The 22,795-nt window shown below is 39.1% G+C and overlaps 1 protein-coding gene across 3 annotated transcripts; it reads left to right on the top strand.

Annotated features, from left to right (window-relative positions):
* Positions 1-579: 579 nt before the first annotated feature.
* SARAF (store-operated calcium entry associated regulatory factor) lies at positions 580-19,144 on the top strand. 3 transcript variants are annotated; one of them, XM_060136640.1, is made up of 6 exons: positions 580-925; positions 9,105-9,283; positions 12,451-12,868; positions 15,408-15,537; positions 16,170-16,315; positions 17,701-19,144. In XM_060136640.1, exons 1-6 carry the CDS (start codon positions 823-825, stop codon positions 17,724-17,726), a joined length of 1,002 nt encoding a protein of 333 aa, XP_059992623.1. In that variant the 5' UTR covers positions 580-822; the 3' UTR covers positions 17,727-19,144. The 3 variants fall into 3 exon arrangements, with proteins under 3 accessions (XP_059992623.1, XP_059992624.1, XP_059992625.1); XM_060136641.1 differs by having other exon boundaries at positions 9,172-9,283; XM_060136642.1 differs by lacking the exon at positions 580-925 and adding an exon at positions 1,381-1,399 and having other exon boundaries at positions 9,172-9,283.
* Positions 19,145-22,795: the final 3,651 nt, after the last annotated feature.

The following is a 22,795-nucleotide window of genomic DNA, read 5'->3' on the forward strand; positions in this document are numbered from 1 at the left end:
AGTGTAAGCTCCATGAGTACAGGGACCTTGTCTGCATACTCCAAGCTGAAAACAGCGCCAGACACATACTAGGCGTTCAACCTATATTTGTTGAATGAATGAATGAAGGAGAGAAATCCAGGACTGTCAGACCTCAAAGATAATGCCTATGCACTCTTAACTGTTTTCCCTGGCTGGTTCTTTATTTAGGTGGTAGTTTCTCCTCCGGATATCTTGTAAATTCCCACTGTCTCCACGTGGAAGGAAATATGTAAAGGTTCTGAGCTTCTGAAACCAGACAATATATTTCCGTGCTGCCTCTCTCAAATCCACTCTGTATTTAGCAAACTAATGGAACACAAATCATGCTCCAGACGCTATGCTAGTTGCTGAAGACGTGAAGTTGGGTAAGGCACAGTAGCGTCCCTCGGGAAGGTTATTAAGGTTTTGTAAATAACGTGACTACACTTAGATTTTGCGTTGTGATGGTTTCAGTCTTCGCGCTGAACCTTTAGGAGGGCGGCCCTAGGCCCCGCCCACAGCCTCTGCGTCCCGCCCTTGGCTCCGCCCTCAACGGCGGCACCCCGCCCTCGACTCCGCCCGCAGCCGCGCTGGGCTCCAGAGGCGGGGACAACAGCGACCACTCCAGTTCCCCCACGGGCCGCCGCTGTAGTGACGTCAGACTGGCGCACGGACCTTCCCTGCGGCAGGGGTCCTGCGGTAGACCTTCCTTTTTCCGCGGCGGAAGCTGCCGGCGTCGGTGCTTAACGGTGCGCGGCCTTCCGCAGCCAGGGTTCCGACCTGCGAGCTCCCGGCAGCCGCGCGCCATCTTCACCGAGCGCCATGGTTTCGGCCGGCGGGCCGGAAGCGGCTGGACGCTGCGCTCTGTTCAGCCTCCTTTTGCTTCTGTTGATCGCGGGCTCTGCCCGGGGCTGGAACGACCCTGGTGAGTGCTGCCTTCACTCCCCCCTTCCTGCTGCCTTCAAGCAGCGCTAAGAGGCTCCACCATTTCTGTTCGCCGCCCCTTGAGCCCTTCTACCCTAATTCCTCATTTCCATCCTCCTCGCTGTTCATCTCTGCCCTGCCTGGCCTCTTTGCTCTTCCCAGACGTCCTCCTGGACGAGTGTGGACTGTTGGGGAGTGGGCGGGGCGGGACTACTCTAGTGTTGTTAATGTTCCCTTCTCCCTTGCTTGGACTCCCAGAATTTGCCCACCTTCTTCTTTCTCGGGCTACAGCCCTCATCCCCTGGGTCTGGCTGGAAAGCTCGACCCTCACCTGCGCATTTTGCTTTGTTGTCAAGACTGTCTGATGTCATCGTCGCTGACTCTTGTCATGGCTGCCTGTTGCTGTACCTGGCAGTTGCCATGGCACCGGCAGTCCTTGAGTCACACTTCGTGGACAGGGCTGCAAACCTTGGAGGTAGGTTAGCAGAATCATGGACTGTACTATTTATGTGATCACAACTCACGCTGCTTATTCTGACCATTACAGTGACGTTCATTGCGTTACACCAGCTTTTCCTGTTGAATTAAAAAAAATTTTTTGTGTGTGATGGTACACGATAAGTGATTTCTAGGAAAAATAGTTCTTTCATATCACTATGTTATTAGAATTGTCTAACGAATTTTTATGGGATCGAGAATATTCCATGTAATTAATACATATGTGTGTGTATATATATGTATACATACATACATACAGTTTTCCATTTAATTAATGATGCATGCTGTTAAGTTGGAGTGATGTAAAAAATGACTTTCAAACAATGAAAACATCATTTTTGTTTTGGGGAGTAAAGATGTTAAAAGCATGGAAAGTGTACCCATATTGCAGTCGTGATTTGGTGATAGGAAATGCCTGTGTTTTTGAACTTAAGCAACAGATTTATTTCTGTAGCTTCTTATTTTTTATTCTTAAATGCTAAAATGAGAGAGAAGGTGCTATTTGTAAGTACTTGATTTTGAGTACTCCTTTGATGTGGATGTTTTATTACTAATTAATAAAAAGCCAAGTTGGATTTAAATGTCTGTACATTTTCCTTATGTATTTCTAGAAAGTTTTATATACATAGAAGACTTTGATCAGAATTACAATTTAAAAACTGGATTAAAACATTAGTTGAACCCTCAATCATTTCTTGAATAAAAAGAGGAGGTTTAAAAAAAATGGTTTACAGATGAAGAGTCAGGGGAATTAAAAAACGGAGCCAAATTTAAACTAATGATGAACCTTTTCCTGGTTGCTCTTTGTCTACCTACTCTATAAAACTATTGTTCTGGAACAAAAGGCACAAAAATATTTTGCAGAGTAAACACAAACTACTTGGACTTAAATTTCTTTTGAGGAACTATTTTATGAAGGCATTTTATTGAGTTAGTTTTTTTCAAGTAGTTTTATCAAGCAGTAGTCCCTCGTTTGTCTTTTGTTTGACTTTGGTTGTACTCACTTTGTCTTTAGCCAACATAAAGCAAAAATTTGTCCAGAAAAAAAAAATTGTACCAGTTCTAAAGAAATTACCTAAAAATTTTCACAATTCTTTATTGAGCTACTTTGTATTTGTCACTCTTCTGGGTGTTGGGAATATTGCAGTGAACAAAACAGTGTTTTGCCCTGGAGTTTACACCTATTGAGGAGAAATAGAAAATGAACAAATCAGGTAAATAGCATGTTATATTGTGAATAGTGGTTTGGACATTGATAAAAACAGGGTAAGGAGGACAGGGTGTGCAGGCAGAAGCAGGGATTTTCAAAATATACGTTAGTCAGGGAAGAAGTCACTGTTAAGGTGACATTTGATGAGAACCCTGAAGGGATGGGTCTGCTATGACCTGTATTCTATCCCATTCTATTCTGTTCTATATTTTTTTAATATGATCTGTTTTTTTTTTTCTTTTTCTTTTTTTTGCGGTGCATGGGCCCCTCACTGTTGTGGCCTCTCCCGTTGCGGAGCACAGCCTCCGGATGCGCAGGCTAAGCGGCCATGGCTCACGGGCTTAGCCGCTCCGCATCATGTGGGATCTTCCCGGACCGGGGCACGAACCCGTGTCCCCTGCATCGGCAGGCGGACTCTCAACCACTGCGCCACCAGGGAAGCCCTAATATGATCTGTATTTTAAAGGCACATTCTGTGTGCTCTGTGGAAAACAGACTGTGGGAGCGAGAGTGGGTGGGGGGAAGCTGGGAGGCCAGTGAAGGGACTGCTTGTACAGTAAGTCCCGAGAGTGGTGATGGTTGCCGGCGGGGGGTGGGGGGAAAAGCAGTGCAGTTGGTGAGAGTGGTGGGCTTCTCAGCTGTTCTGAAGGTGGAGATGACATGATACTCTGAGGGATTAGATATAGGGGTTAGAGGAGGAGAGAAGACAAAGATAACTCCAAGGTTTTGGATCTTGAGTGACTAGAAGGATGGAATTACCCTTTCCTGACATGTGGGATTGTAGGAGAATCAGGCTTGGGGGAGTTTGGTTTTGTTCATCTTAAGTTTGAGACCTGCAAGTGGATTTTGATTTGTGAGTCTGGACTTCAGGGAAATGTGTGTCACCCTTGACTGATGTACTAGTGGAGTAAGGTTGTGAGCATTTTGTTCTTAGACCTTGTCTTAGTTCGAGCTGCTATCACAAAACACCACAGACTGGGTGGTAAGCAGAATTTATTCCTTGCATTCTGAGGCTGGGAAGTCTGAGATCAAGGTGCGAGCATGTTTGGTGTCTGGAGAGGGCCCTCTTCCTGCTCTGCAGATGACTGTCTTCTTGTTATGTTCTCACATAACAAGAGTTGGGGTGGGGCGGGGTGGGGGTAGGTGGGAGTGAGTGGGTGGATGGGGGCCCTGGTCTCTTCCTCTTCCTACATGGGCACTAATCCCATCACTGGGGCTCCATCCTCATGAGCTCATCTAAAACTAATCACCTCCTGAAGGCCCTGCCTCCAAATGCCACCACATTGGGGATTAAGGCTTCAACATATGTATTCTGATTACAAAACATAGTAACCTTTAGGATCTCTAGGGAGGAAAGATGCTGTAGAGTCATGGTAATGATAACACATAGGTATATGGCTCCTTAAACATTCTCAATAATATTTATCATACTTGATCACATATTATGTGTCGAGTACTCTGCCAGATAATTTTAGTAAATCATATCTAAACTTCACAGTCAATTTTAAGGTTGATATCATTTTAACTTTACAGGTCATTTCTATACAGATAAATTGACTTGGCCAAAGTCATATAGCAAGTTGGTGGTGGGAATTTAGTTCAGTGTTCTTTGCATTATCTCAGCCCTGCTACAACAAATTCAAGTTGTTATTATTCCCATTATTTAGTTTAATAATATTCTGATTTTTTAAACCATTGAACATTTTCATTGTTATAATTTTTTATTTATTAGGAGGTAGTTTGAGTTTAATATAGCATATTTTATTTTAGTATAGTTCTTGGAAATTTAGATATTTGGATCATGTGGAATTAAATTTTTATATAGCTTTAGGTGGATCTTATTCTAGCTGTGTAGTCAGTTATGACAAAACCATTTATTAAAGAAGACATCTTTTTTCCACTAAATTGAAAAGCCTGCTTTTGCTGGTTGGAGAAGAGTTTCTTTTCATTTAAGGAGTAGTCTCAGAATCACTATTCTGTACAGTATTACCGAGATCCCACTTGAGGCTACTGCAACTCATTGTAACTCAGACCCAATTTACTCTACTTCTTAAATTACTTGTGGGTTTGAGATGCATCATTTGTCTTTCCTCACACAGGCTAAGCAGGGCAGAAAGAGTTGTGCAGAACATTGAGTTTTGTCAACGATAAAGGATGCCATTGTGCTTTGTTTTATAAATAAAATATGGTGATGCTTGATAAAAAAAAATACACCTAGAACACAAAAAACCCACTTTATCTTGTATTGAATTTCCACATATATCTGGATTTATTTCTAGACTTTCTTTTGTTTCACAGTTCACTTGTCTGTTTCTGTTACTATCCCATACTATTTTGATTATTTTAATTTTATAGTAAGCTTTATTATTTGGTAAAACAATGCATTTTTTTTTTTTTTTTTTTGTGTTACACGGGCCTCTCACTGCCGCGGCCTCTCCTGTTGCGGAGCACAGGCCCCGGACGCGCAGGCCCAGTGGCCATGGCCCACGGGCCCAGCTGCTCCGTGGCACACGGGATCCTCCCAGACCGGGGCACGAACCCGCACCCCCTGCATCGGCAGGCGGACTCCCAACCACCGCGCCACCAGGGAAGCCCCATTTTTTTAAAATTGACATATTATTGACTTATAATATTAGTGTCATGTTTACAACATATTAGTTTAATATTTTTATAGATTATACTCCATTTAAAGTTATTACAAAACAATGGCTCTATTTCCTTGTGCTGTACAATATATCCTTTTTGCTTATTTAAGCAATGTATTCTTTTTTTTTTTTTCGGTACGCGGGCCTCTCACTGTTGTGGAGCACAGGCTCCGGACGCGCAGGCTCAGTGGCCATGGCTCATGGGCTCAGCCGCTCCGCGGCATGTGGGATCCTCCCGGACCGGGGCACGAACCCGTGTCCCCTGCATCGGCAGGTGGACTCTCAACCACTGCGCCACCAGGGAAGCCCTTAAATGTTGATATATTTTAATGTACGTTACAGGCATCATGATAGGCCATAACTAAATCCTTCAGTATAAGCCTTTTTTTAATGAACTTTTCCCCACCTAGTAAAAATAACATTACATCTAACAAAATTGACCCTAATTTCTTAATATCAACTAATTACTCATTCCATAGCCAGATATCACAGTTGTCCCTAAAATGTCTAAACTAGTTTGTTCAAACCAGGGCCCAGTCCAGGACCAGTCATTGCATCTGACTGAATTATCCCTTAAGTCTTTTGAAAATGTAGAATGGTCTCTTTTTTCATGCTCCTGCTTTGCTTAAGGGATTGGGCCAGTTATCCTTTAGAATATCCTACGTTCTGGATTCTGTTTTCTCATGACATTGTTTTAGCATTTTTTTTTCTTCCTTGTATTTCTAGTAAGCTGAATGCTAGGTCCAAAGGATTGATTAGATTCATATTAAATACTTCTGAGGATTACGTCGTAGGAGATGGTGTAATATCGATCTTTATACCGTTAGCAGTGCTAACTTTGACTCGTGGATTACAGTGGCTTATTTCTCCCCCGTGAAGTTACATTTTTCCCCTTTTGTGACTAGAGAGCACTCCGTGTAATGTTACTTGGCAGCATACCAATATCCATTCACTTAATGATTTTAAAACTAATTAATCCTTTTCTGAATCTGTTTATTTAGGGGTTGTAAGATGGTGATTTTTCTAATTCTATCACTTCTTCTGCATTTATTGATTGATATTCTTCAGTAAAGTTGAGATTTTCCTTATCAACTGAGGCTATTTCAGATTATGGTTCTGGCTGGAAAGTCAGGATAAACATTTAATTTAAAATCTTTAATTGCTAGTTTTCAAAGTGAGGTAATTGGTAGCCACTTTAAGTATAGACAAGTGAGTTTTTGGCTTTCCCTTTAAGTATTATTATGGATTCTTGGGTTTTCATAGATTGCACATGATTTGCCAAGTATAGTCACTATCTTGCTGGTCAGTCTTGCTTTTGGTGTCTTAAGATCTTTCCCATCCCAGGATCATAAACATATTCTTTCTTTTTGTGTTTTCTTCTAGTACTTTTAATTTGTTGTTCATTTTGTGGTAAGTGTTTAACCATCAGGGATTAATTTTTATACGTTGTGCACATGATCAGTTTTCCTAATCCTGTGTTACTGTTTACATTATTATAGATTTAATTACAGATATGTTTTGATTGCTGTAACCCAATTTTCCTTTCTTTGTTGTTACTGGTTTTCAGCTGTCTTTTTACCATTTTATATGTTATTATATTACTTTATATTATTATATTTCTAGTTTTATTGTATTTTGGTGAGAGAAGGGTGACCAGTAAGTCTCAGCTTAGTCAAATTTATTAAGCTCTTTTTTTGGTAAATAAATATAAATAAGATCTGTATTTGCTGACGTGAGGGAATATCCTTGATGTCTGATTAAGTGCAAAAGCATGTGAAGAGTAATGTGTACTGTATGATTCAATTTTATAAAAATAAACTAACAAAAATCAGAACAACCCCTGTATATGTATCTGTTTGTGTGAGCAAGAAGGTACTGACCAGGCTGCTAGTTTTGGTTATCACAGAAATGTGAAATTGGAGGAGGAATGGATTTCTCTTTTTAAAAGGAAAAAGTGTTACTTTCAGATTTAAAAAAATTGTGAAATATGTATATGTATGTATGTGTGTATGTATATATGTGTGTGTATGTATGTGTGTGTATATATGTATATGAATGAAAAGAGCTTGGGAGACCATCTAGGGATGTAGCTTCTTCTCAAGCAGCTTTCACCTTGTAGTGCTTACTTTAGTCAGCTCCAATTCAAGAGCTGCCGTTTCCTGTTGCTTTTAGGGATTCTATTATGTGTGTCAGGTTGGTTCTCAGTTTTCCCACTTGCTGGTCTGGCACTTCACTTATATTTAGGACTCTAGTCACCTAACTATGGGTCCATCTGCTTTCACCTTCCAAAATTCTGTTACCATCTCCTTTTCTGTTTTGCCTGACCTTGTTTGTTCACATCGGCAAAACAATTCATTTATTGTACTTTCAGTGGAATTTAAGAGACAGCAAATTTTGCTAATTTGACAGGTTGAATATAGGGAATTGGATGCTAACAAAATGGTGGAAAGTGATGTCTGCTACATCTGCAGCAGTGAACGCTGGATGGCTCACATCAAGCCTTTTTGCATCCACGACGCTAATTACGGAGCACTGGACAGTGTCAGGAAAACCCTGAGCCCCCATGACTGCCTGCCAGCCTGGGCACAGTCTGAGTTTAAGCTCTGATCTCCAGATCTCACTTAAGTCCCTCCGGTTGACAGAACCGAAATCACTTTTGGGATTTGTAGCTGCAAGAGGTTTTAGGAGTCTTTTAGCTTTGCAAGAAGTCATACCAGTTTGAGGGCAAAATGGGTGTTGAGTGAACCAATCCGCAGTATCTTCCATCATAATCTGAGGATGATAAGTAGGAAGACTATTCATTTTCCAATAACACTTCAAAATTCACTTATGTATTGATACATCAGTGCCGGCCATAATTTCCTTGTTTTGACTTCTTCTTTTTAAACTGCTTTGTCAATATGATTTTTAATTTGTGAAATAGTTTAACTTTTTAATTTTTAAAATTGTGAAATATTTAAAATATTTAAACCCACAGAAGTACACAGTGAAAACCCACGTACTCACCACCCAGTTTTATTGAATCTTTACATTGTACTATATTTGCAAGCAAACCTCCCCCCTGCAAAGTAATAAAACATTAGGGATAGAGAGCGAAAGTCTCTGCTCTCCCTCTGTCCTCAGTGGTGCTCTGAATTTGATGCTTAGTTATTCCAATGCATGTTTTCATACTACTGGTATATACACGTATAGACCTTAACAATATGTAGTACTGTTTTGCCAGTTTTCGCGGTTTATGTAAAGCCATCCTACTAAACATTCTACAACTTGCATTTTGCTTAAAATGTTTTTACTATTTCTATTCTGATACATGAATTCTAGTTCACTCATTTTAACTGCTGTAGAATATTCCACTTTGTGAATAGGCCAAAATTTTATTAAACCGTTCATCTGTTGACAGACGTTTAAGTCATTAAGTGTGCTTCAGGAACATTCATGTGTATGTTTTGCTATTTTAATTAACCATTGATACTATTGTCAATTGTCATACAGTAGTACAACGTTTCAGGTTAATGAACTTTTGGTTCTGATTTTGCAAAAATTATGTGGAACTCATGATATAGAAGCAGTTTAGGGGACATCAATCCTGAAATGAAGGGAGACCTTAAAGGAGTGACTTTCTGACTTTTGTGCAAAAGGCGTGAAGGTTGTTGCGATGGCTTTGGGATTTGGGAAACTGTTCCATCTTCTCTTCCTTAGTCATCCTCAAAAGGCAAGAAAGAGCCTTACTTTTGAAAGTATTTTCGATGACAAGAGTTTTACTAGAATGAATCTTTCTATATGACAAGATATTTACCGTCTGTTTATCTGTGTTCTTACTGTTTCAGACAGAGTATTGTTGCGGGATATAAAAGCTCTTACCCTCCACTATGACCGCTATACTACTTCCCGTAGGTTGGATCCGATCCCACAGTTGAAATGTGTTGGAGGCACAGCTGGATGTGATTCTTATACCCCCAAAGTCATACAGTGTCAGAACAAAGGCTGGGATGGTTATGATGTACAGGTAATACTCTTTATGTTGATGGAAGTCTAAATGGAATCCTTTTCAGTGAAGTGTTTATTAAGACATTATTCAGTATTTTGGGGAAGTACATATAGAAAATCTCCAGTTACCTAAAATATATAAATATAAATCAGTGATTCGGTCTCTGAAAGGAACGTCCTCTGAAAGAAATGAACTGATTTTAAAGCCTGGAAATATTCATTGTAATCTTTATACCAAAACTTTCTCATAAAACATTGGTAAATTTTCAAAACTTTTCATATACTTGGGGGTGGGGGGTAGAGGATTTCTTTTGATTGTCATTTCTCTGTCATTCCTCAAAGAATACCAACCTATCCTTAAAAAATAAAGTTAAGATGATAAGGAATTGTAGATTGTAAGTGGGGGTGGGGTTCCTGTGTCCCTATTGTGCTTCAAATGCTTGATTTTAAAAAGTTGTTTTAGGGCTGGTTACTTACGAGTGAAAGCATTTCAGTGGGCTTTATTGTCTTCAGGTCTTTGGCATTTTGTACTTAGGATAGACCACCTCCTTGAAGTTCCAAAATTTGTTATCCTTTAGAAATGGAGTAGATTTTAAGTGAATTCAGTTTAAATCAATACGAATAGATTTCCACTTCGTATTCTGCCTGCTTTCAGAAAGGATTTAAGATGGTTGGTCATTCGGCCAGAAACTTGCTTTGACAGTTTTCCCTTCCATCAGAGTGGTATTCTTGTTTGATACAACCTTTGTGCCTAGTGTATGCAGTTCAGGGAGAGAGTTCATATTTGCTTGGTGATATGTATTTCACAACATTTTTTCCTAGTCTTGCTAACCAAATCACAGAATCTTCAGGTTAAAGCTGAAGTTACTTTTACTTTTATATTACTTTTCAGTCTTGATGGAAAAAAGTCATTCATTAAACATACATTAAACAGTATTATACAAAAATGAATGATGGAGTCACAACCCTCAAGAAACTCTCTTCCTAGGAGAATAGATAAGACAAGCACTCACATTACATCTAGGTGCCAACAAAGTATTGTAAAGTCACGTACAGCTTGGGGGATTGGGAAAGACTTGAAGAAGAAAGTATTATATGTACTGTGTTAGTAAGGAAGGATAACATTTTTAGAGCTGAAGAGATAGAGAAGGGAGTGAATGGCATGAGCAAAGAAGTATAGAGGATGTCATACATTGACTTATGTTTAGTAGCAGGAGAGAGCCTCTTCTAATTCCAAGAGTATAAATATAATAATTAGAAGCCACTTTTAGTATATGCTATTAAGGAAATGACAATTAACATGAAATACCAATAGACATTGAGTTTATTTACCTAAATCAACAAGCTTATAAATCTTCCTCCAAATAAAATTATTTAAAAAATGGAACAGTGTAGAACAACAACAACAAAATAGAAAAATTGTATATTATCCAAATTAAAAACTTTCAGGCTTCAACAGACACCATCAAGAAAGCGAAAAGGACACACACAATAGGAGAAAGCTTTTGCAGTCATATATCTGATTGGGGACTTGTGTCCAGAGTATATGAAGAACTATTACAACTCAGTAAGAAGACATATAACCAAATTTAACAGTGGGTAAGGCATCTGACTAGACATTTCTCCAAAGAAGATAGGCAGATGGCCAATAAACATGTGAAAAAATGTACAGCATCATTAGCTGAAAAAGTGTGCAGCATCAGGGAAATACAAATCAAAACCACAGTAAGACACCAGTTCCTACAACAGGATGCCTGTGATCAGAAAGGCTAGTAGCAGGTGTTGGTGTGGATGTGGAGAGACCCTCATACACTGCCATTAGGGATGTGAAACGGTGCAGCCACCTTGGAAAACGTGCAGTTTCTCAAAGGTTTAAACATAGAGTTACTGAATGCCTAGTCATTCGACTCCTAGGTGTGTACCCAAGAGACTTGAAAACGTGTGTCCACACAGAAACATACTAAACGTTGTAGCAGCGTTATTCATAAAAGGCAAAAAGTAGAAACAACCCAAGCGTCCATCATTGATGAATGAAGAAACAAAATGTGGTATATCCATACGATGGAATGTTATTTAGCCATAAAAAGGAATGCAGTGCTGATTTATGCTACAACATGTGTGAACCTTGAAAACATTCTGCCAGGTGAAAGAAGCCAGTCACGTAGGACCACGTATTGTATGATTCCGTTTACATGAAATGTCCAGAATAGGGGAATCCTTGCAGACAGATTGGTGGTTGCTTAGAGCTAAGAGACTCGGGGGGAAACAGGAAGTGACTGCTAAAGGAGATGAGATTTCTTTTGGGGGCGATGAAAATATTCTAAAATTGATTGTGATGATGGTTGCACAGCTCTGTGAATACACTAAAAACCATTGAAATGGGTGAGTGTCTAGTATGTGAATTATATCTGAATAAAGCTGATATAGTGTACCTGAAGTTTGAAAGAGGAAGATAATTTGTCCAAAACAGAGAAAAGCAATAGAACCAATCAGATCTCTTTTGGCTTATATCTTTTTTAATGTTGATAGAGAAGCATATTACCTACTCAGCTCAAAATAGTTATAGAATTCAAACTAGACCTGGGCTTTTTTTTTTACGCTGGAAAATTTTGAGCATAGATTCTTTTTGCAGTTTTTCTAAATGTCTTTTTAAAAAAACTTAAGAAAATTACTTAATGGATGGGACCTTGGGGAAGGTAGTCCATGGTTTTTATAGAATTTGTGTAGGAAGTTTTTCTCAAAAGGTTGTATCAACAGCTACCAGATATTCATATATGATGCTGATATTTGAGCCTTAATGTTGAAAATTTTTAAAGAAAGCATTTTTAAAGAAAGCATCTTCAACAGTGGTTAAAAAGTTGACATTTAAAAAATTTGCTTAAAATTAATAAATTAGGGAATGCTTAATATGTACAAAAGAATTCTTTACATCTATATGTAAGGAATAAGGAATAGTAATAAAATGAGCACTCATGTACCCACCACCTAGCTTAAGTAGAATGTTAATATCACCAGTATCTTGGAAGCCCCTGGTTTGCCCTCCCCCAGCACAGAAATACTCGTCCTGAATTATCATTCCCTCGCTTCATTTTGCTGTTTTATGACAGCTATTTAGCCCAAATAATATATATTAAATGAAAAAAAATTCTTTTAGTTCTAATAACCTGTTTCTACTTTTCTTCACAGTGGGAATGTAAGACCGATTTAGATATCGCGTACAAATTTGGAAAAACTATGGTGAGCTGTGAAGGCTATGAATCCTCTGAAGACCAGTATGTACTGAGAGGTTCCTGTGGCTTGGAGTATCACTTAGATTACACGGAACTTGGCCTGAAGAAATCGAGAGAGTCTGGAAAAAACCATGGCTTTAACTCTTTCTCTGATTATTATAATAAGTTGTACTCCCGAGAATCTTGTAGCATCAGTGGAGTGCTTACCATCGTGGTGCTACTTGCTATTGCCTTTGGAGTTTATAAATTCTTCCTTAGTAATGGTCATGATTCTCCTCCACCATATTCTGAGTATCCTCCATATTCCCATCGTTATCAGAGATTCACCAATTCTGAAGGACCCTCTCCTGCAGGCTTTAAGTCTGAGTTCACAGGTATGTTTTCCTAGGCAATGGCAGTAAGTAGGATAGAAGTCAGGTAGTGAATCCTGTGCTGGTTTCTGATATAGAAAATGGTTGCATTGGGAAACCAAAGCAGATTTGTCTTATTTTTTTACTTTCAACTTCTTTTACCTTTTCTGTTCTGTTTCTCTATAAGGTTAATTGTGATTACTATTTTAAGGATGCATGATTAAATTGCAAATCATCTCAATCAAACTTGATCAGATTTGGTAATAAGCATTTACCTTGAACTCTGTCTCGCAACACACATAAAATTTTATTCGCTGAGTATTACAGAGGTCAACATAAAAGTAAAACAATTAAATTTCCAGAAGAAAACATAGGAAAATATTTGTCAGGGTAGGCAAAACTTTCTTAGAATGCAAAAAATACCAGCCAAAAAGAAAAGAGGGATAAATTAGACTTTATTTAAATTAAGAATGTCTAGTCATCAAAGACAACATTAAGAGGGTGAATAGGCGAGCCACAGACTGGGAGAAGGTATTTGTAAAACATATTTTCAACAAAGCACGTGTATTTACAGTACATAAAGAACTCCCACAAATACGAGAAAAGACAGACAACATAATTAAAAAAATGGACAGAGGATTTGAACAGCCATTTTATAGTAAAAGAAATATCCAGATGTCCAATAAAAGTTTGAAAAGGTGTTCAGCATCATTAGTCTTCAGGAAAATGCAGATTAAAACCTGAGTTCTTAATTAACCACCATTTAATCATCTTAATGGCTAACATTAAAAAGACAGAGTACCAAGTAATGGCAAGGATGTAGTTAACTGGAACTTGCTGGAAGGAGTTAAAAGGATAAAACACTTTGGAAAACTGTCAGTATCTACTGAAACTAGACATACGCCATCCAATGACCCAGCAATTTCATTCCTAGATGCATACCTAAGAGAAATGCATGCATGTGTGTGCAAAAAGATCTGCACAAGAATGTTCACAGCAGCTGTATTCACAGCAGCCAAAAACTGGATATAGAATGTCTGTAAACATTAGAATGAGACAAAGTGTTTTTTTTCACACATTGGACTACTTACTATACATAAATTTAGAAAAAAACAAAAACAAAACTGATATATGCAGTGGTGGAGGTCGACTCTCATGGACATAATGATACACCAGAAGAGTACCTCCGTATGATTCTATTTATAAAAAGTTCAAGAATGGGTAAAACCAAAGTGTGGTGAGAAAAGTCAGAGTTGGCTTCTCTCTGACATGGGTGGGTATCTATTGGGAGTTGTCATGAGGGAGTCTCTGCGTGCTAGAAAGGTTTTACTGATGTGGGTAGTGATTACATGCATGGGTACATACATACAGATTTATTATGCTGTACATGTGGGATTAGCACAGTTCCCTTTATGTATATGATACAGCAATTTAAGAAAAACTTTCTCTGAGCAGAAGATATTTTTTTTTTTTTGGTCCCTTGTAAGACCCGACTTCCCAACCAACAAATATCCTCCACTTGGATTCCTCCATTAGACACTCAGGTACAGCTCTCAACCTGGAGCTTCTAGACGTGTCCACACAGTAGAAAGGAAGTAGCTCTGACACGTGGGGTCGTCTTCTAGTAGCTGATCTGGAGCAGGGCAAATGTGACCTTACGGGAAGAAACCACCCTCCCCTGCCTTAAAAACATATCCCTCCTTTTCCTTGTGTTTGGGAAAGGCAGGTGCTCCTTAGTTACAAACCAGTATTTTATTTTATTTATTTATTTATTTATTTATTTATTTATTTTTTGCGGTACGCGGGCCTCTCACTGTTGTGGCCTCTCCTGTTGCGGAGCACAGGCTCCGGTCGCGCAGGCTCAGCGGCCATGGCTCACGGGCCTAGCCGCTCCGTGGTATTTGGGATCTTCCCGGACCGGGGCACGAACCCGTGTCCCCTGCATCGGCAGGCGGACTCTCAACCACTGCGCCACCAGGGAAGCCCTAAACCAGTATTTTATAAATACACTTTTTGAATACACTTGTTTATAAGTTGAAGTATTATTATTTTTTATTTTTATTCTTTTTAAAAATTTATTTTTTTATTTTTGGCTGCGTTGGGTCTTCGTTGCAGTGCACAGGCTTTCTCTAGTTGCAGGCAGCGGGGGCTACTCTTCGTTGCAGTGCGCAGGCTTCTCATTGTGGTGGCTTCTCGTTGTGGAGCACAGGCTCTAGACACGTGGGCTTCAGTAGTTGCAGCATGCAGGCTCAGTAGCTGTGGCTCGCGGGCTCAGTAGTTGTGGCTCATGGGCTCAGTAGTTGTGGCTTGCGGGCTCTAGAGCATAGGCTCAGCAGTTGTGGTGCACAGGCTTAGTTGCTCCTTGGCACGTGGGATCTTCCTGGACGAGGGCTCGAACCCTGGTCCCCTGCATTGGCAGGCGGATTCTTAACCACTGTGCCACCAGGAAAGTCCCCTGAGTATTATTATTAAAGCATACAGATGAAACAATTGAAATGTCATATTATCTTTAGTTCTGTAGACTATGGTTTAAGAGAGAATACATAATCATTTTTATTTTTAGGACCGCATGGTGCAACTTCTGGTTTTGGCAGTGCTTTCACTGGACAACAAGGACATGAAAATTCAGGACCAGGGTTCTGGACTGGCTTGGGAACTGGAGGAATATTAGGATATTTGTTTGGCAGCAATAGGTAAGCTTTGCATTTATCTCACCTGCTCTTTAATTCAGCCTTTCTTTAGAGGCTTCTTTGTTTTACTTACAATTTGACTGGATTTGTTTTGTTAAGGAAAATAAATTATGGTGACATTACCCTATTAAATCAGATTCTCTGGGGATGGGAAAGAATGCCATCTGTGCTTTGATCAATATCATATGTGTTGTTTTCTTTCACATGTCATGCTTATAGATCTGAGTTAGAAGCAAGACTGTTGACTCGACATCTGAGAAGGCAGGAAAGAACACAACATTTGGGGCACAGTTGGCATTCTGGTTTGGTTGGAGAATGATAGAAGCAAGGGTGGAAAGAGCTTGTGACCAGATTTTGGAATGTCTTCAGTTTAAATAGTAGTTTAAGTTTAGATTGTATTTGAATGCGAATTCAGAAAGAAAGAACCTTTATTCACTGTCATTTTCTTTCCTCATAGCAATGACCATAAGAATGGCAGAAATATAAAACAGTGTTTATTTTATGTTAATCCTAATATACCAGAACACTGAGGAAAAAACACTTGATAAAAATTGTTTTCTGATGGTTTAGGAATAGGAGGGTATTTAAAAATCATAGTCACAAGAAAAATGCCTGACACACTTTTGTCTTTATAGAGCAGCAACACCCTTTTCTGACTCGTGGTACTACCCATCCTCATACTCCAGCTCGTGGAATAGGCGTGCTTATTCACCACTTCGTGGAGACCCAGGAAGCTATTCAGCGTGTTCAAGCTCAGAGCCAAAAACCAGAACAGCGTCAGGTGAGAGCAAAAAATCAAGAAGTTCCTATTCAGTAAAGTACAGAAACAATTTGGAACTTAGATGATTAACTATACATTTAGCAGTCATGGTTTTATGTGGTATACTCACCAGAAATATTAGTTGCACAATTAACTGAGATTAAAATATAATTCAGATCTATTCTTTCCTCCCACTTCTGTTCTTTAAAACTCAAACAGAAATTTGGTTTAGATTCATGTCTGTCACTAACCAAGGTTTTAACTTAAACCTTCCTGGACATTGGTTTCCATGTATGTTTAATTCTGGTTAATCTCTAGGGGTCCTTTAAGCTCTAAAATGGGAATTTTCTAGGTAGAAGGTTGAACTTTTCAGTTTGGTAGAACTCAATAAAAATGTATTGAGCCATTATTTAAATCATTGTCAAAAATATGTTTATTGCAAGTGACTAAGAGGAAATTTTGTAAAGAAGCAGAGATAAAATTGAGTTAATATTCATACAGTGGAATACTGTGCAGCAGTAAGAATAAGTAAATAGTTGTATGCGATAATGTGGATAAATTTATCAGATGTAAAGAAAGAAGCCAGACACACAAGAATATGTACAATATGATTGCAACATTCATGTTTTATAAATATACATGTTTAAAAACAAGCAAAACTAATCTGTGGTGTTACATGTTAAGATCGTGGTTGCTTTGGGGGAGAAAAAGAGGTGGTAATAATTGAGAAGATATATAAAGATATAACTACGTAGGACATAATGTGACAAAAGGAACCACATTCTCAGTGGAAACAAGAATTGTAAGAAACTGTATATATCAACTAGAAATGTATGGGACTTAGGTGAAGAAAATCATAAGACATTACCAAATAACCTACAGGAAGATCTGAGAAAAATTGAGTTTCCAGATGGGAACACTGTGGTCTTGTAACCTGTCTGTTAGCATGTTTGCATCTTGGGGGAGCTGGGGGTGCCTAGGTAACCTTTACCATCAAAAGTCCGTGACCCTCCCCCATGTTACTTCTATTTACCGCTGGAGTCGTGAGAGGTAGCAGGGCCTGGCTTAGGCTCCACTGGCCTCTCTGCTGTTTGGCTCAGACTTCGGGTCTTGCCTGTACCACGCTGGCCCCAGCACAGAACATATCTTTGGTTTCCTGACTAAAAGTTATTGCCAGCAAGCGTGTGTGTGTTTAGCAGACTTGATGCTGATTGGATGGCTGGAAGGGCTCTTGTGGGGAGTTGATGCACTGAGTCCTGCAGCCCTGGTCCACAAGCTCATTCTCTCCTTCTTCCCTCGTGTCTCGTATCATTTGCTAACAATAAACGTGTATTACTGTTGTAATTTTATAAGCAATTCTAATGCATTTTTAAAAACTAATATAAAATTTACTCTTCTCATTCTAGGATATGGTGGTACCAGAAGACGATAAGAAAGTAAAAAGTTGGGATCAAACACTGGATGCAAAACTTCTGATTTTTCATCACTTTCTCTTATAAAACGTGCCCCTTGCTAACAGCTGAGGAAAGGGAATATGCAAAAGTTCTGTGGTGTTTTGTCCTGTATAGCTTTTTGTGTTCTGTTATTTGAGGCTAGGGGTTGACATGACAAAATGCTTATCTAGAGAATCATGTTTGTGTAACATGCAGATGTATATTATAGTTTTTGAAAGTGATGACTACTGTAGAATGCTGAGAATGTATTGTGTGATTTCTGACACCTGTGATGCCATAAGAAGCATTAAGAATGAAGGCTTTATACCAATAGACACTGAGTACAGAAATTTTCAGTCTTAGGTGGTTTTAGTTGTTGATTCATTACATCATAGAAGCGATAATAATCTATTTGGTATGTGTTATTGGGTGTTTGCTGTTCTTCAAACATTTAAACCAAACTTTGGACTACTAATTATACTTCCTTGTGTGTTTTGATCATTTCTGAGCTCAGGAGCTTTGAACCTGTCAGTGGTGTGTGGGGTTCTGGTAAGTGAGAACTACCTTTTTAGGAAAAGGTAGAAAATAAGTATCTAGAAGGTTATTGTGAATGGCAGTGTGCTGACAAAAATGCTTGAAGCCTCCGTATTCATTTTTTTAAGAAGTAAAGTTCAAGTGCTTCAGCAAAGGTTTTCTAATAACAGAAGCATGTAGTTCTCTGTGGAATCTCAGATGTTGTAGCAGTCTGTGTCAGTCTTACATTAAAATGACAGAAAAAATAAAAACAAACAAAGGGTTTTATTCTTTCTTTCTACCAGCCTTGACACAAATTGGTGTTACATTTTTACCTTTTTTTTTTCCAAAGGAAAGGGGGTTCATGCAGAAGTTCTCTCTCCCTAAACAGTAATTTCCTGTGGTAGTCTTGCCTTAGCTCCTGGTCACACAAAAAACCTAAATCCAGGAATTCCCAGTTATACTCATTAAACTTCATTATTCTGCTAGGAAAGACAAGAACAGATTTGTGTTGTTATTATCACTACATATACTACTAATTCTTTTTATTTATTTATTTATTTTCTTTTACTGAAGTATAGTTGCTGTAAAATATATGTTACAGATGTACAATATAGTGATTCACAATTTTTTTTTTTTTTTTTTTTTTTTGTGGTGCGCGGGCCTCTCACTGTTGTGGCCTCTCCCATCGCAGAGCACAGGCTCCGGACGCACAGGCTCAGCGGCCATGGCTCACGGGCCCAGCCACTCCACGGCATGTGGGATCTTCCCGGACCGGGGCACGAACCTGCATCCCCTGCATCGGCAGGCGGACTCTCAACCACTGTGCCACCAGGGAAGCCCAATGATTCACAATTTTTATATGTTTTAGTCCACTTATAGGTATTATAAAATATTGGTTTTATTCCCTGTGTTGTACAATATATCCTTGTAGCTTATTTTGTACCTAATAGTTTGTACCTCTTAATTCCCTACCCCTATATTACCCCTCTATCTCTCCTCTCTCCACTAGTAACCACTATTTTGTTCTCTATATCTGTGTAGATACTAATTCTTATACCTACAGTAGTCATTGTACCTTAACCAATGGGTTTCAGGATTCTTGCTTGCTTTTCTTTTTGTTTTGGCTGCACTGCCCACTGGACTGCCAGGGAATTCCCCCAGGATTCTTGCTTTCTTGAAAATTAAGGGTAATTTTGGAGAGCAATGCCAGCTTGTATTTTCCCTGACATAGAACTGCTCATGGTGGCATGCACAAGTATCTGGCTTGGTGACCTTTTGACATCAGAGGGCTGAAAACTCCACCTTCAGATCCTGTTAAGTGCCTGCATTTTTGAAACTAGAGGCCTGTAGCTTAGTTACACCTATGCAGAATGGGATAAATTGCCCAGCAAAGAAAAACCCAAGATACCAGTCAGATTTTTACCACAGTTATCTATGCTGTGTGGCTGACAGGGTCTTGGTGCTCTGGCCGGGTGTCAGGCCTGAGCCTCTGAGGTGTGAGAGCCGGGTTCAGGATATTGGACCACCAGAGACCTCCTGGCCCCATGTAATATTGGTGAGAGCTCTCCCAGAGATCTCTGTCTCAATGCTAAGACCCAGCTCCACTCAATGACCAGCAAGCTCCAGTGCTGGACACCCCATGCCAAACAACTGGCAAGACAGGAACACAACCCCACCCATTAGCAGAGAGGCTGCCTAAAATGATAATGAGTTCACAGACACCCCAGAACACACCACCGGACACGGTCCTGCCCACCAGAAAGACAAGATCCAGCCTTACCCACCAGAACACAGGCACCAGTCCCATCCACCAGGAAGCCTACACAACCCACTGAACCAACCTTACCCACTGGGGGCAGACACCAAAAACGATGGGAACTACAAACCTGCAGCCAGAGAAAAGGAGACCCCAAACACAGTAAGTGAAGCAAAATGGGAAGACAGAAATATGCAGCAGATGAAGGAACAAGGTAAAAACCCACCAGACCAAACAAATGAAGAGGAAATAGGCAGTCTACCTGAAAAAAAATTCAGAGTAATGATAATAAAGATGATCCAAAGTCTTGGAAACAGAATGGAGAAAATACAAGAGAATGGAGAAAATACAAGAGAATGGAGAAAATACAAGAAATGTTTAACAAAGACCTAGAAGAACTAAAGGGCAAACAAATGATGAACAACACAATAAATGAAATTAAAAATTCTCTAGAAGGAATCAATAGCAGAATAACTGAGGCAGAAAGACAGATAAGTGACCTGGAAGATAAAACAGTGGAAATAACTACCGCAGAGCAGAATAAAGAAAAAAGAATGAAAAGAATTGAGGACACTCTCAGAGACCTCTGGAACAACATTAAACACACCAACATTCAAATTATAGGGGTCCCAGAAGAAGAGAAAAAGAAAGGGACTGAGAAAATATTTGAAGAGATTATAGTTGAAAACTTCCCTAATATGGGAAAGGAAATAATCAAGTCCAGGAAGCACAGAGAGTCCCATACAGGATAAATCCAAGGAGAAGCACACCAACACATATTAATCAAACTATCAAAAATTAAATACAAAGAAAAAAATATTAAAAGCAAGGGAAAACCAACAAATAACGTACAAGGGAATCCCCGTAAGGTTAACAGCTGATCTTTCAGCAGGAACTCTGCAAGCCAAGGGTTTGGCAGGACATATTTAAAGTGATGAAAGGGAAAAACCAAGATGATCAGCAAGGATCTCATTCAGATTCGACAGAGAAATTAAAACCTTTACAGACAAGCAAAAGCTAAGAGAATTCAGCGCCACCAAACCAGCTCTACAAAAAATGCTAAAGGAACTTCTCTACGCAGGAAACACAAGAGAAGGAAAGACCTACAATAACAAACCCAAAACAATTAAGAAAATGGTAATAGGAACATATCGATAATTACCTTAAATGTAAATGGGTTAAATGCTCCCACCAAAAGACATAAACGGGCTGAAAGGATACAAAACAAGACCCGTATATATATTGCCTACAAGAGACCCACTTCAGACCTAGGGACACATACAGACTGAAAGTGAGGGGATGGAAAAAGATATTCGATGCAAATGGAAATCAAAAGAAAGCTGGAGTGACAATTCTTGTATCAGATGAAATAGACTGTAAAATAAAGGCTATTACAAGAGACAAGGACACTACATATTGATCAAGGCATCAATCCAAGACGAAGATATAACAATTGTAAATATTTATGCACGCAACATAGGAGCACCTCAATACATAAGGCAAATGCTAACAGCCATAAAAGGGGAAATCGACAGTAACACAATCATAGTAGGGAACGTTAACACCCCAGTTTCACCAATGGACAGCTCATCCAAAATGAAAATAAGGAAACACAAGCTTTTAAAGGATACATTAAACAAGATGGACTTAATTGATATTTATAGGATGTTCCATCCCCAAACAACAATACACTTTCTTCTCAAGTGCTCATGGAACATTCTCCAGGATAGATCATACCTTGGGTCACAAATCAAGCCTTGGTAAATTTAAGAAAATTGAAATTGTATCAAGTATCTTTTCCAACCACAATGCTATGAGACTAGATATCATTACAGGAAAAAAATCTGTAAAAAATACAAACACATGGAGGCTAAACAATACACTACTTAGTAACCAAGAGATCACTGAAGAAATCTAAAAATACCTAGAAACAAATGACAATGAAAACACGACGACCCAAAACCTATGGGATGCCTCAAAAGCAGTTCTAAGAGGGAAGCTTATAGCAATGCAATCTTACCTGAAGAAACAAGAAACATCTCAAATAAACAACCTAACCTTACACCTAAAGCAATTAGAGAAAGAAGAACAAAAAAACCCCCAAAGTTAGCAGAAGGAAAGAAATCATAAAGATCAGATCAGAAATAAATGAAAAAGAAATGAAGGAAATGATAGCAAAGATCAATAAAATTAAAGCTGGTTCTTTGAGAAGATAAACAAAATTGATAAACCATTAGCCAGACTCATCAAGAAAAAAAAGGGAGAAGACTCAAATCAATAGAATTAGGAAAAAGGAGAAGTAACAACTGACACTGCAGAAATACAGAGGATCATGAGAGATTACTACAAGCAACTCTATGCCAATAAAATGGACAACCTGGAAGAAATGGACAAATTCTTAGAAAAGCACAACCTTCCAAGACTGAACCAGGAAGAAATAGAAAATATAAATAGACCAATCACAAGCACTGACATTGAAACTGTGATTAAAAATCTTCCAACAAACAAAAGCCCAGGACCAGATGGATTCACAGGCGAATTGTATCAAAAATTTGGAGAAGAGCTAACACCTATCCTTCTCAAACTCTTCCAAACTATAGCAGAGGGAGGAACACTCCTAAACTCATTCTATGAGGCCACCATCACCCTGATACCAAAACCAGACAAAGATGTTACAAAAAAGGAAAACTACAGGCCAATATCACTGATGAACGTAGATGTAAAAATCCTCAACAGAATACTAGCAAACAGAATCCAGCAGCACATTAAAAGAATCATACACCATGATCAAGTGGG

Source organism: Lagenorhynchus albirostris, chromosome 21 (genome assembly GCF_949774975.1).
Source record: "Lagenorhynchus albirostris chromosome 21, mLagAlb1.1, whole genome shotgun sequence".
Taxonomy (NCBI): domain Eukaryota; kingdom Metazoa; phylum Chordata; class Mammalia; order Artiodactyla; family Delphinidae; genus Lagenorhynchus; species Lagenorhynchus albirostris.

What these genes read in the sequence shown, in the direction of transcription:
- SARAF (XM_060136640.1), top strand. Translation starts at nt 823, where the DNA reads ATGGTTTCGGCCGGCGGGCCGGAAGCGGCTGGACGCTGCGCTCTGTTC. An exon ending in CCGGGGCTGGAACGACCCTG is followed by an intron (nt 926 to 9,104) that starts GTGAGTGCTGCC and finishes TTACTGTTTCAG; the next exon opens with ACAGAGTATTGTTGCGGGAT. An exon ending in GGGATGGTTATGATGTACAG is followed by an intron (nt 9,284 to 12,450) that starts GTAATACTCTTT and finishes TTTTCTTCACAG; the next exon opens with TGGGAATGTAAGACCGATTT.